General features: G+C 36.3%; 1 protein-coding gene across 3 annotated transcripts in view; it reads left to right on the top strand.

The window, feature by feature from the left end:
• FSTL5 (follistatin like 5) overlaps positions 1-14,326 on the top strand; it is a 768,953-nt gene that overhangs the window by 499,529 nt on the left and 255,098 nt on the right. For all 3 annotated transcript variants that reach the window (XM_036853815.1, XM_036853816.1, XM_036853817.1), the window contains one exon: positions 1,426-1,592. In XM_036853815.1, the coding sequence (XP_036709710.1) occupies positions 1,426-1,592 (167 nt within the window). The remainder of the gene's footprint in view (positions 1-1,425; positions 1,593-14,326) is intronic.

The following is a 14,326-nucleotide window of genomic DNA, read 5'->3' as shown; positions in this document are numbered from 1 at the left end:
TAAATAACTTGGCTTTTAAAGACAAGATCCTGTATAACAGAATATAAGGGTCAATCTCCTTCTGCTTAGTTTTATCAGATAATGGTGTGGAACATCAGCACTTAACAAGTGCATGTAGGGATTATATGTTCAATCCCGACCTTCTGAGACAAAGAATTGTGCCATTTTTTGACATTACAGTTTGTGGTGGTACCAAAAATTCAAAGAACTTTTTGTTGAACAGTTATAGTCTATAAAAATCATTTGATTAGCATTTCTCTTCCTCCTTAAGAGGAAGATAGGATTCAGAAAGAGAGAAAAGAAGGTCAAATGATGAAAAGGAAGAAGAGGGGTTTGTGGAGGATACAGCTCTGATTGTACCTGATCATATTTATTGCAAATTAAAAGTCACCACTTTGGGCAGTCAACACCTCCATCATGAAAAATATCATCAACCTCAACAAAGGAACAAAGGACAATTATGGTCTCCCCACCCACATGGAAATTTCAGTGAGAATAGTGATTTTGGTATTTCTCACCTGGCTAAGACTGAGCAAAGTCACAATGCAAGACTTCAGCATAATATAGAAACAATAGTGTGTCAGCGAGTGTAAGTTGAAAACTAAAGGGCAGTTGTCACATGGGTAAAGACTGGTGGGATTATCCCAGGCATCTCTGGTGACCATGGACAATCATGTAAATGTCATGGTTCATTCCCAAGCTTGGTGAGGACCGTCTGGAAACAGGAAAGAGGATCCAGATTACAACGTATATTTCCTGCTGTGGCAGCATTATTAGGAGAAATGCGTTTAATGGTTATTTAAAAATATATTTAACTTTAAAATTTAAGAATAAGGAAAAGACTGTACTGGACCCACACTGTCTGATAAAGGCAGCTGACAGAATTTCAGGAATTTGCTGTTTGGTTGGTGAACTTCAGTTTTTCCTCCCTCGACTTCCCAAATAAATCTTATTCCTTTAGAGTCAGTTTATGTTTCCCAGCATAGTGATGCATTTTACCCATTCAGCTATGCTAGTGTTCTCTGAAGCCAGCCAGCAATGATCTCACCTCATCCACAATATAAATCTATCAGTGAATAAACAACATCATTTTTATTTCAATGCCAGTGAACACTGCATGTTGATTTAGCAGGTAAATAATTTCTCTCTGTTCTGGGTGCAATCTGCCAGGCTTATTATAACTCTACTTCTGATATTCATTTCATGTTTAATAGTGCTTTGCCTCATGAGGATGCCTGTCAATCAATTAAATTAAAATGTCATTCTGACCTTTTATTGGAAACAATTTACTCTTTTTTCATTTCATCACAAGTTTTTTCCATCCTATACAAATTAAAAGCCTTAATTACTTGTACTCAGAAACTTTATACTAATTAACTTTACAAAACTACATGCTCATCCACATTCCTGATACTATCTTTACAGAGGTTATCCAGCTGAGTCTGCCTGAAGATCAGAAACTAAGCATCACAGCAGCAACTGGGGGACAGAGTACGGTTCTGAGCTGTGCCATTCAGGGAGCACTGAGACCTCCGATCATCTGGAAACGGAACAATATTATTCTAAACAACTTAGATTTGGAAGACATCAATGTGAGTACATAAATAGAGGTTGTGTATAATTTGTGCATTTGACATGATATACTCTAGACTTTGTGCAGTCTGAGGAGCTTAATGAAATAGGATGTAGAATTGAAGAGAATTATTGGAACATTTTCATATCCATTCTACTGTCTGGGAGGCACTTATAGATCATTTGAAATTATCCAAATCACTTGTTTAAGTGTAGTAAGCAGGTTATATACCATTGTGTTGGTGGGATCACAGAAACTTAAACCATAAAGGTCTGGCTCTAAGAATTCCTATAATTACCAACAATGAATCTCTATGTATTTGCTATTATAGTTGAGCAACAGCCTATAGCTTATGAAGTGTTAAAGTGGGTAAAGGAAGTTTTTACTTCAAATACTTCATAATGTATTAGAAACAATAAATATTAATAAAACAAATAAATGATTTATTTTTCTGGAATGAAGGAACATGTTCATCACTCAGGTTTATTCCTAGAGAATCAGAATCTAAACTCAAAGAGTGTACAGCCCAAAAGGTGAAACAAAGGCTGAACAAACTCCAGGGAATTAATTTCTTCCTTCCATGCTTTCTGTTGAAAATGAACATGAAGAAGTGAGCATCATCTTAGATAATGAAAAGAAGGAAAAATCGTATGTTATGGGTTGTCTGTGGAAATGAGGTGGGAGAATCCTTTACCTTAGTGATCTTGGGTTTCTATGATGTCTTTGCATATAAATTTTAGATATTCTTTACTCTCACTCAAGAAAGCCATCACCTATCCACTTATTCTTTGCTGCTTCATAAAGAACCCCTAAAACACAAGCCCAAGAGAGTCACTCTTATTTGTTACATTTTAATAATATTCTTGTTTAATGTCCTTGAATGCTTCGAAAAAGAAAACTTCTCCATTTTAGATTTCTTTACTTCTATAAAATTTTTCTAAATTTGCTTACATCCGGGAAATTTCCTCAGAGTACACGGAGAATAATGTTTAATTCTCCAAGATACCAAGAACATTGTGCCATAGAACAGCTATAATTTCAGGAGCATTCAAGATTCTTTGAGAGGTATGGCCCTAGACAAAATCATCTTAGGTTTCCTTATGGGTTGTTGTGTCTACATTTATGCTTTTTTAAAAAATTTAGGTAAAATCGGTATATAATATTATATTTGTTTCAGCCATAAAACATAAACAAAATCAATCTTTGTATACACTACAAAGCAATTACCACAATAAGTCTAGTTACCATCAATTACTGTACAATTGACCCCCTTCACCCATTTCCCCAACCCCTTTACCCTTTCCAGTCTGATAACTGCCAATCTGTCCTCTGTATCTATGAGCTTTGTTTTGTTTGTTTGGTTGGTTGGTTTGTTTGTTTTGTTTTTATACTCCATATATAAGTGAAATTGTCTGATTTATTTCATTGAGCATAACACCCTCTGATCTGGTATCGAACATCGCAACATTTTCTTCTTTTTATTTGGCTGAGTAGCTTTCCACTGTATATATATAGCACGTCTTCTTTATCCGTTCATCCATGGATGGGGACATAATTTGCTTCCATATCTTGACTATTGTAAACAATGCTATAATAAACATAGGAGCACATATATCTTTTAGAATTAGTGCTTTCATGTGCTTAGGATAAATACACAGAAGTGGAATAGCTGGGTCATATGGTAGTTTTATTTTTCATTTTATGAGGAATCTCCATACTGTTGTCCATAGAGGCTGCAACAATTGACATTCCTACCGACAGTGCACAGGGGTTCCCTTTTCTCTACATCCTCTCCAGCATTTATTATTTCCTGTCTTTTGATAACTGTCATTCTAACAGGTGTGAGGTGATATCTTACTGTGGTTTTGATCTGCATTTCTCTGATAGTTAGTGATGTTGAACATCTTTTTATGTGCCTGTTGTCCATCTGTATGTCTTCTTAGGAAAAATGTCTATTTAGATCCTCTGCCCATGTTTTTGATCTGATTGTTTGTTGTTTTGCTATTGACGTGCTTGAAGTATTTATACACTTTTTGATATTAACTCCTTACCAGACATATGGTTTGCAAATACTTTCTCCCATTCAGTAGGTTGTCTTTTTATTTTGCAGATGGTATCCTTTGCTTTCCAGAAGCATTTTAGTTTGATGTAGTCTCATTTGTTTATTTTTGCTTTTGTTGCCTTTGCTTTCGGGGTAAGAGCCAAAAAGTCCACGACAAGACTGAGATCAAGAAGATTACCACCTATGTTTTCTTCTAGGAGTTTTTATGGTTTCAGGTTTCATATACAAGTCCTTAATCAATTTTGAGTTTATTTTTATGTATGGTATAAGATAGTGGTCTAATTTCATTCTTTTGCATGTGGCTGTCCAATTTTCCCAACACAATTTATTTAAGGAACTGTCCTTCCCCTATTGCATATTCTTGGCTCCTTGTTATAAATGAATTGACAACATATGCATGGGTTTATTTCTGGGCTCTCTATTCTTTTCCATTGATCTATGTGTCTGTTTTTATGCCAAAACCATATTATTTTTATTACTATAACTTTGTAGTATAGTTTGAAATCAGGGAGCATGATGCCTCCAGAATTATTTTTCTTTCTCAAGAGTGATTAGGCTATTAAAGGTCTTTGTGGTTCCAAAGTAGAGGTTCTTACCTCTACTTCAATCTAATTGTGAATGATAACATGATAACTATGCTAAGTAGAATATTCTTAGTTAGAGTCTTTTTGTTTTTCACTTTAAGCACTTTGAATATATCATGCCACTTCCTTCTGGCCTGTAAAATTTCTGTCAGATCTTTAGATCTGAATGAGTCTCTTGTTGGAGGCATATAGATGGGTCTTGTTTTTTTGTTTGTTTTGTTTTTTTTTTAATAAATAATTTCAGGGGGCTTCCCTGGTGGCGCAGTGGTTGAGAATCTGCCTGCTAATGCAGGGGACACGAGTTCGAGCCCTGGTCTGGGAAGATCCCACATGCCGCGGAGCAGCTGGGCCCGTGAGCCACAATTACTGAGCCTGCGTGTCTGGAGCCTGTGCTCTGCAACAAGAGAGGCCGCGATAGTGAGAGGCCCGCGCACAGCGATGAAGAGTGGCTCCCACTTGCCACAACTAGAGAAAGCCCTCGCACAGAAACGAAGACCCAACATAGCCATAAATTAAAAATAAATAAATAAATAAATAAATAAAAATAAAAAAAAAAAAGAAATAAGTTCAGTATCTTATAGTTCAGTTCCCCCTTAAGTTCAGTATCTTATAGTTCTCAGTGTACAGGTCTTTTACCTCCTTGGTTAAATTTATTCCTAAGTATAATTTTTTTTTTTTAAATAAATTTTACACTTTATTTATTTATTTATTTTTGGCTGTGTTGGGTCTTCGTTTCTGTGTGTGGGCTTTCTCTAGTTGCGGCGAGTGGGGGCCACTCTTCATCGCGGTGCTCAGGCCTCTCACTGTCACGGCCTCTCTTGTTGCAGAGCTCCAGACGCACAGGCTCCAGACTCACAGGCTCAGTAGTTGTGGCTCACAGGCCTAGTTGCTCCGCGGCATGTGGGATCTTCCCAGACCAGGGCTCGAACCCGTGTCCCCTGCATTGGCAGGCAGATTCTCAACCACTGCGCCACCAGGGAAGCCCAGTATAATTTTTTTATTCTTTTTGAAGCAATTGTAAATCGGTTTCTTCTTAATTTCTCTTTTTGATATTTTATTATTAGTGTATATAAAGGCAACAGATTTCTGTATATTGATTTTGTACCCTGAAACTTTACTGAATTCATTTATTAGTTCTAACAGGTTTTCAGTGGAGTCTATAGGCTTTTCTATATATAGTATCAGGTGATATACAAATAGTGGCAATTTTACTTCTTCCTTTCCAATTTAGATTCCTTTTGTTTCTTTCTCTTACCTAGTTGCTGTGGTTGGTATTTCCAATATTTTGTTGAGAAAAGGAGGCTAGAGTGGGCATGCTTGTCTTATTTCTGACTTCAGAGGAAAAGATTTCAGCATTTCACTGTTGAGTATGATGTTAGCTGCAGGTTTGTCACATATGGCCTTTATTGTGTTGAGATATATTTGCTCTATACTCACTTCGTTGAGAGATTTTATGTTTGTTTTCATCTTGTATGTCTCTAGGAATTTATCCATGTCTTCTACGTTGTCCAATTTGTTAGTTGTATCATTATATATAGTAGTATTTTATGATCCTTTGTATATCTCTGGTATCAGTTGTAACAACTCCCCTTTCATTTATGATTTTATTTATTTGAACTCTTTCTCTTTTTTTCCCTAAGTGAGTCTAGCTAAAGGTTTGTTGATTTCGTTTATTTTTCCAAAAAACAACCCTTAGTTTCATTGATCTTTTCTATTTTTTTTTATTTTTAGTGTCTATATTGTTTATTTCTGCTCTGATCTTTATTGTTTCCTTCCTTCTAATAACTTTGGAGTTTGTCCTTTTTCTGCAGTTCTTTTACTTTTAAGAATGGACTGTTTATTTCAGATTTTTCTTGTTTCTTGAGGTAGGCCTATATCACTGTGAACTTCCCTCTTAGAATTGAGTTTCCTACATCTCATAAATTTTGGAATGTTGCATTTCTATTTTCATTTGTCTCCAGGTATTTGTTTGATTTCTCCTTTGATTTCTTTGACAAATTGGCTGTTCAGTATTATGTTGTTTAATTTTATGTATTTGTAACTTTTTTCATTTCCTTCTTGTGATTGATTTCTAGTTTAATGCTATTGTGGTCACAAAAGATGCTTGATATGATTTCAATCTATTTAAACTTATTGAGGCCTATTTTCTGGCCTAATATGTGATCTACCCTAGAGAAAATTCCATGTGCACTTGAGAAGAATGTGTATTCTGTTGATTTTGGACTGATTGTTCCTTATATATCTATTAAGTTCAACTGCTATAATGTAGTTTTAAGTCCATTGTTTTCCTATTGATTTATTTCTGGATGATCTGTCCGTTAATGTAAGTGAGATATTAAATCTCCCTACAATTATTTCAGTGCTGTCAATTTCTCCCTTTAGGTCTGTTAATATTTGCTTTATATATTTAGGTGCTCCTTTATTGGGTGATTACATATTTACAAGTGTTATATCTTCAAGTTGGATTGACCCCTTTATCATAATGTAATGCCTTTCTTTGTCTTTTATTATAGTCTTTGTTTTAAAGTCTATTTTGTCTGATATGAGTATAGCTACACCAGCTCTCTTTTTGTTTTCATTTGCATGGGATGTCTTTTCTATTCTTTCACCTTCAGTCTGTGTGTATCTTTATTTTTTTATTTTTTTTATTTTTTTATTTATGGCTGTGTTGGGTCTTCGTTTCTGTGCGAGGGCTTTTTCCAGTTGTGGCAAGTGGAGGCCATTCTTCATCGCGGTGCACAGGCCTCTCATTATCACAGCCTCTCTTGTTGCGGAGCACAGGCTCCAGATGCGCAGGCTCAGTAATTGTGGCTCACGGGCCCAGTTGCTCTGCGGCATGTGGGATCTTCCCAGACCAGGGCTTGAACCCGTGTCCCCTGCATTGGCCGGCAGATTCTCAACCACTGCGCCACCAGGGAAGCCCTGCTGTGTGTATCTTTAGATCTGAAATGAGTCTCTTGTTGGAGGCATATAGATGGGTCTTGTTTTTTTTTGTTTTGTTTTGTTTTAATCCATTAAGTCACTCAATATCTTTTGATTAGTTTATTTAGTCCACTTGCTTTAAAGTCATTATTAATAGTTGTATACTTATTGCATTTTGCTACTTGTTTTTTGGCCATTTTTACAGTTCCTCTTTGTTAGTTTCTTCTTCTCTTGCTCTCTTTCCTTGTGGTCTGATGATGTTCTTCAGTGTTATGTTTAGATTCTTGTCTCTTTGTCTTTTGTGTATCTACTATAAGTTTTTGCTTTGTTGTTACTGTGAGGTTCACATATAAGAACCTGTATAGAGTCTAAGTTTAAAGCAACTCAAATCTGAACACATTTTAAAAAATCTACATTTTTTATGCACCCCCCATATTTTAATATTTTGATGTAATATTTTACATGTTTTATTTTGCATATTTCTTACCTAATTATAATAGTTACAGTTAATAATTATACTACTTTTGTCTTTAACCTTATACTAGCTTTGTAAGTGATTAGTCCATTATACTTACTATATATTTGCCTTTGCCAGTGAGATTTTTTCCCCTTTATATTTTCTTAGTGCTAGTTAGTGCCTTTTATTTTCAGCTTAAAGAAGTCCCTTTAATAGTTCTTATAAGGCTGGTTTGGAGACAATTAACTCCTTCAGCTTTTGCTCCTCTGGAAAACTTTTGACCTCTACTTCAATCTAATTGTGAATGATAACATGATAACTATGCTAAGTAGAGTATTCTTAGTTAGATTCTTTTTGTTTTTCACTTTAAGCACTTTGCATATATCATGCCACTTCCTTCTGGCCTGTCAAATTTCTGTTAAGAAGGCAGCTGGTATTTTAAAGGGAGTTTTCTTGCATGTAAAATGTAGTTTTTCTCTTGCTGCTTTTAAAATTGTCTCCTTTATCTTTTGACACTTTAATTATAATGTACTTGGTGTGGATCTTTTTGAGTTCATCTTTTTTGGAACTCTCTGTGCTTCCTGGATCTGGATGTCTGTTTTGTTCCCCAGGTTAGGGAAGATTTCAGCCATTATTTCCTGAAATACATTTTCTGCCCCTTTCTTTAAGTCTTCTATTTCTGGGAACCCTAGAAGCTGAATGTTTTTCTGCTTGATGTTATCCCATAGATGCCTTAAGGCTATTTTATTTTTTTAATTCTTTTTTCTTTTTCTGCTCTGTTTGGGTGAGTTCCACTGTTCTGGCTTTCAGGTTGCTGATTTGTTCTTTGCTTCATCAAGTACACTTTTGAATTCTTCTAGTGTATTTTTAGTTCAGTTCTTGTATTCTTCAGCTCTGTGGCTTCTATTTAGTAGTTTCCTATATTTTTTATGTCTGTTGAAATTCTCACTGTGTTCATCCACTCTTCTGCCATGTTCAGGGACAATTAGTTCTAACTCTATCAGGTAAATTATTAATCTCTATTTTTAAGGTTTTTTTTCTGGGATTTTATCTTGCTCTTTTGTTTGGAACATTTTCCTTTGTTTCCTCATGTTCTTGTTTCTCTTTATTTTATTTGTTTCCGTGGAGTGGGTGAAACCTCTACCCTCTCCTAGTCTTTGAAGGTATATAGCTTTGTGTAGGCAATGTTACTGTTCAACTTTGCCCTAGCTCTGGTTGTCTCTAGAACTTTTGTGGCTGTCTTATCAGCCCAATTTATTCTTGATAGGTTCAGTTGTTGAGGTCATGCCAAGCCTTGTCAGTGTTTCACATGAAGGGATCTTTGTCAGCTGCTAGTTTTAGGCTAATTGAAAACTAGACACTCAGGTAGCAGCTTTTAAAATATGCAAATATATACAGTCCTGTGGGACTACCTCACAACCCCTGCTGGCCTCCAGATTAGGTGATTTGAAGATTTTCCCTTGGAGAGCGTTGAGAAAACCAGGGCTCCAGATGAGTGTATAAGGTCCTTTCTGGAAAGTACCAGTGAGCTGTAGCAAGGCCAAAGGAGAGCACAAGGATGGCATCCCCAGCCTACATTCCCTGAGAGTTCCTTTGCAGCCTCTACATGTGTGGTAAACCTGAAACCTGCCCCCTCAAGCCTGTGCCTCAAGCTCCAGGACAGGTAAAGAGGCCTTTGTCACGGAAAGTCTGAGAGTGTCTGTGTTGTGACCTGGGGGTTGTAGCCTGCCAAAAACTGTTCCTCCAATTGTTTCAGTCCTATGGGACCCAGAAATATAGGCCCCCTTGGCCACCCAAGCCTGGTGCTCAAGGGGTGTCCCCTGTGGGGACTGTGTGTGTCCGCTGGCTTCAGTGGGGCCACAGGGGAGCCTGGGGTTGGAGTCAGCAGCCAGCCTCAGCAGGGTCACAGGAGAGTTTGTGGGTGGGACAAAGCCACACACTTCAGTGGGACTTTAGAGGGGGGCAGGGCTGGGGTAAGCCCACCGCCTGCAGCAGGGCCACCTTAGGCTCAGGGGTGGCGTGGGATCATTGTCTTCAGTGAGGCTTTGGGAGAGTATCTAGGTGGGGCAAGCCAGCCAGCACTAGCAAGATAGAGGGAGTACAGAACCTGGTGCCCACCAGTGCCGGCTCTACCAAGCTGGAGTGAGAGAGCAAACATGGCACCCACTAGTTCCTCCATCCCCAGAGGAAGCCCCAACAGACTCCTGTGCCTCAGGAGGCACTTTAAGATTAGCTAGTAAATCTCCTTCACATGTGGTCTAGGCATTTTCAAATTGGTGTTTTTGCACTGGGTCCTGGTGTAAGTGAGTCTGTACATGAGCCCTTTGAAAACAGACTCTCCATTCCCCAGAGCCTTTTGGGTCTCCTGAACATAAGCCCCACTGTTTTTCAAAGCCGGGCTTTTGGGGGCTCATCTCTGCAGTGCAGATTCCCAGGTTGGGAGTGTCTGAGATGGGGCTCAACCCTTCCTTCCTCAGGGTGAAGTTTGTAATTGTGAGTTTCCTCCTGCTTGGGGGTTGCTGCACTGGGTGTGTGACATTTGTGGGAGACTGTCTCTGCCTCTTCTAACATCTCGAGGTGGTCCTTTGCTGTGGAGAAGCTTTTCAGCTAGATTTCAGCTGTTTTTCACAGGGAACTGATCAATCTGGAACTATAGAATTGGTATGCTTGCGGGGAGAGGTAAGTTCTATGCCACCATCTTAAACCACTTTCTGTATTTTATCTTTTATTTTCTATTTTCATCCTTACTATCAAGCTTACCACTGTTATTTTAAAGAAGCCTATGTATTCTATGATGCTTTGGTTTGAATACCTCAAAATAAGCTCATTTGAATTGTTCCAAGAATAAGGGGGAGTATGTACTATGTAAGTCATATGATGATATTCACAGAGCTATAGTCTGTGGACAACTTGTAAAAGTGGACATATTCTTGTGCATGGATCATGTAAATTATTTTGCTTACTTTCTTATTCTTGACTGTTCTAGAACCTTGAAATTTCCAGAAAAAAATTATTATGAGTAAGTTAGAGCTCTAAAATATATGTAAATGTTAGATGAATTCTGGCATCAATAAATTAACTTTTACTGGATGATGTTATTTTGGATACATTTCATAGAGCAGATAAATATTGAGAACTTAAAAAAATCACCTTTCCAATATTTAGAAAGTTTCAATTTCATTTCAAGGCATACTTAATTAAGTTAAACAAGCATTCATAATCTATAGTGTACACAAAACTACCAGCCTTTCAAATAAAGCTGCATGGAATATCCAAAGATGTCTTTGAAAACAGGGATATTTTTTCAACTTCCCAATATGCTTCTGGTGTTTTCATTAAGTTCTATGCCATCACCTGTCAAATTATCTGAATACATTTAATTGCATTTACCAATATAACTAAAATGTGAAATAAAACAGTTATAAAATCTCACTTGTGTTTTTCTTTATATTTATTTCTGCTTAAAGTCTGCTAAAATAAAGACTTCAGCATATAAATAAACTATATATTATATACATACATTTAGCACTGTCTCTGGTGGACATCTGACATGATTTTTGGTCACCCAACACCTTTTGAACTCCTCTTTGAATATTCTGGCAATGCTTTGATTTTTCCTAACCCCAAGGTGGAAAGCAAAATCTTACTTAATCCACCTTCTCGCAATTAGGAAGCAGATATGTGAATAAGGCTCTAATAAATAGGATGCTGAACAAGATTTCCTTTTATAAGCAAGAACAGGGGAATGCAGGTGCTTTTCAGAATCCACTCTCTCCACCCATCCTTCCCGGTGAGTGTTGTGGCAGCAGGATCTCACTTTCAAGGACATCAGTGACAAAAGCTCTGCAGTTGGTTAGTGTTCAGCTTCAGCAGGGTCTCCAGTTGGCCAGTCTCAGTATGTGGCTTGTGCACCTTTTCTGGCTTCTCATTCCCTAAGCTGACACGCTGATATCCTGCTTATTCTATGACCTTCCTAGTATCTTTATTAAACCCCTTTCCTGCTTAAAACACTATGAATGTTGTCTAATTATATTTTGAATTTAATGTTAAGAAGTATCTGTTATTATATCTCCTTAAAATATATTTTTAATTGTTCTATGTGGATTTATGACATGTTGAAAGATCAAGATAATCTTACTATAGTAAAATACATTTTACTTTGTTTATAAGCGAAGAAGACTTTCAAAAATTCAGGTATGAGTCGGTTTTTATACCCTGTTAGTATATTGTCTGTTTTCACAAAAGTGGGTTTAATGTCTATTAAATTGTGTAAAGTTAAATTTATAGTGCTTTTTAAGTCAAAGGGAATCAGTAACAATTTGCAATATTCTTTCTGATTACTTAATATATATAAGATAAAATTTAGTATTTATTTACCTACTGAATACATGAATACCTTCTGATTGCAAAAGATTAAAATAATATAGACATTTTTTTTAAAAAAAGCATAATTACCCCTCACCTTTTATATGCACTTACTCCTATTCTCAGGTGAAGAAGTCCTGTGAGTACATTTTGAATCCCCTTCCCATGCATTGCAAAGATAATTTTGTTTATTTAATAGGATGTGTTCATATTAGTTCTTATTACCTCACTACCTCATTATCTCATTAACCCTAAAAACAACTCCATGAAGCAAGAAATAAGTCCCCATTTACACATGTGGGAATTTATGCTAAGAGAATTGTTCACCGCAGGTTGGTAAGCTATTAAGTGGTACACCTGGGATATTTACATGGCCTGATTTACTCTAGATCATGAGCTAAACCATTGCATGTAAGTGAGACACTGTAGCTTTCTGTTGCCTTTTATAAAATGTATCCCAAATAATTCTGGCTCCTATGTATTACAAACAGATGTGTTATACTCTGCTATTTTGTGTGGGATTGATTCATGATCAATTGATGTTTGAAGACTTTCATTTTTCCTGTCTTCTGTTTTGCACCAAATGATTTAAAAGGACACCACAGAACTACTGGAGGAAGGATGACACAGAGGTTTGCAGCATGGGCTGGGGATTCAGACTATCTGGATTCCAATTAATATAAAGTGTCTTGGGAGTGATTTGCCCTCAAGCAACTTATTTAACCTCCCTGTGCCACAGCTTCCTTATCTGTGAATTGAATGTACCAATAAAATGAACTCATTTTTGTGTGAGAGCTAATGAGATAAAGTATTTTACAGTTGATAACACTAGATGAAGTACATTGTAAATGTTCAGTTGAACATTTCTTCTTCTCTCTCCTTCTCTTCCTCCTTCCTCCCTCTTCCTCTTTCTTCTCTTCCTCCTAATATATATTTCATGGACACACCCAACCTGCCTGAAAGAATGTGAATTCAATGTAAGTTACATATAGCAATAAGGGAGTTTGGAAACTTGCAGAAACTGCCAGAACAAAATTGTATCCAATTATAGCCTCTGAAATTGGAAGATTTTTTCTATTCAATGAAGCTTTAAGATCATGCTGTTATATCTCCATATTAGTAATCTTGTATTAGTCCCTGCTTTAAAGATATTCCATTAAACTCACTCAGCTATTATATATTTATCCATTTTTTGGTATGTGTGTCTTCAATCCTCTTTCTGCCCAATTCCTGAAAAAAGATAATTGGCTTATTTTGATCATCCTGTTTTGGGTGGAGCTTGGCACACAAGATTCAATTCTCTTATTACTGTGATTGAGCCTGAGTCCTAAGCCTGGTCTGATCAGCTTTGACCAGGTTATGATGAAGATGAGGACAAGAGTTATAGAGTAAGGCTCTTCTATCAAACTTACTTCTCTCCAGCTGCTTCCTGGTTTGCAATTTCCTTTTATTAAGGAAGCTCAGTTAAGGAAGGCAAGGTGTGCATAGAGACAAAGATATAGAATTAAGAGAAATGTGGATAGAAAATAGAATTCACTGACAGGATTGATAGTCAGAAGTGAGGGAAAGAGGGGAGTCGAAATACAATACTTTTTGGATATGTTGACTTTACCAAGAAAATTTTCAGTAGATCTTTGTAAAACAAAATTTTTTGCTTTCCTTTTGTTTTACCTGAGAAAAAAATAGGTCTAAAAATTCTTGTCTGTATCTTATTTATACTATCTGTAGTTTTGCACTATTCACTAAACTATATTACAATCTGATCTGGTCTATATTTAACATCAAAATCATATTATGTCATACCAACCTAGATTCCAATCCTAGTTTTGCTACTTATTAGCTGTATGTTCACAACATACTGATTGAAGCTTACGCTTCTGTCTCTTCATCTATAAAGAAGGGATTATTATAAAATTCAAGGACATATAACAAATGCTTAATAAAATACACGTTATTTTCATATCACTATGAGTAGCTTGATTCAATATGGCATTGTTGATCATGTTGAATAACAAAGCCACATGAAAATATTATTTCTTTGAAAATAACCTAATGTAATAAATATTACTATGAATTTCAACAACTTTATAGGTAGGCTTGTTAGATAAAATGCAGAACTTCCAGGTTAATTTGAATTTCAGATACATGATAAATCAAGTTTTACTGTATGTACCAAATGTTGCATGGGATATACTTATATAAAAATCATTCTTGTCTCTCTAAAATTCAACTTTAATTGGGGATCATATTTTATTTGTTAAGTCTGGAACTCTATTTACATGAAACTCAAATTGGTTTGAATATGGCATTAGGCTACTCTCCTAAAAATGTTACTGTGGCTTATATCACTGATATGAAATGTT

This window comes from Balaenoptera musculus, chromosome 5 (assembly GCF_009873245.2).
Source record: "Balaenoptera musculus isolate JJ_BM4_2016_0621 chromosome 5, mBalMus1.pri.v3, whole genome shotgun sequence".
Classification (NCBI taxonomy): domain Eukaryota; kingdom Metazoa; phylum Chordata; class Mammalia; order Artiodactyla; family Balaenopteridae; genus Balaenoptera; species Balaenoptera musculus.
Note: the sequence above shows the minus strand (reverse complement) of the source record. Positions and strands in the feature narration are given on the sequence as shown.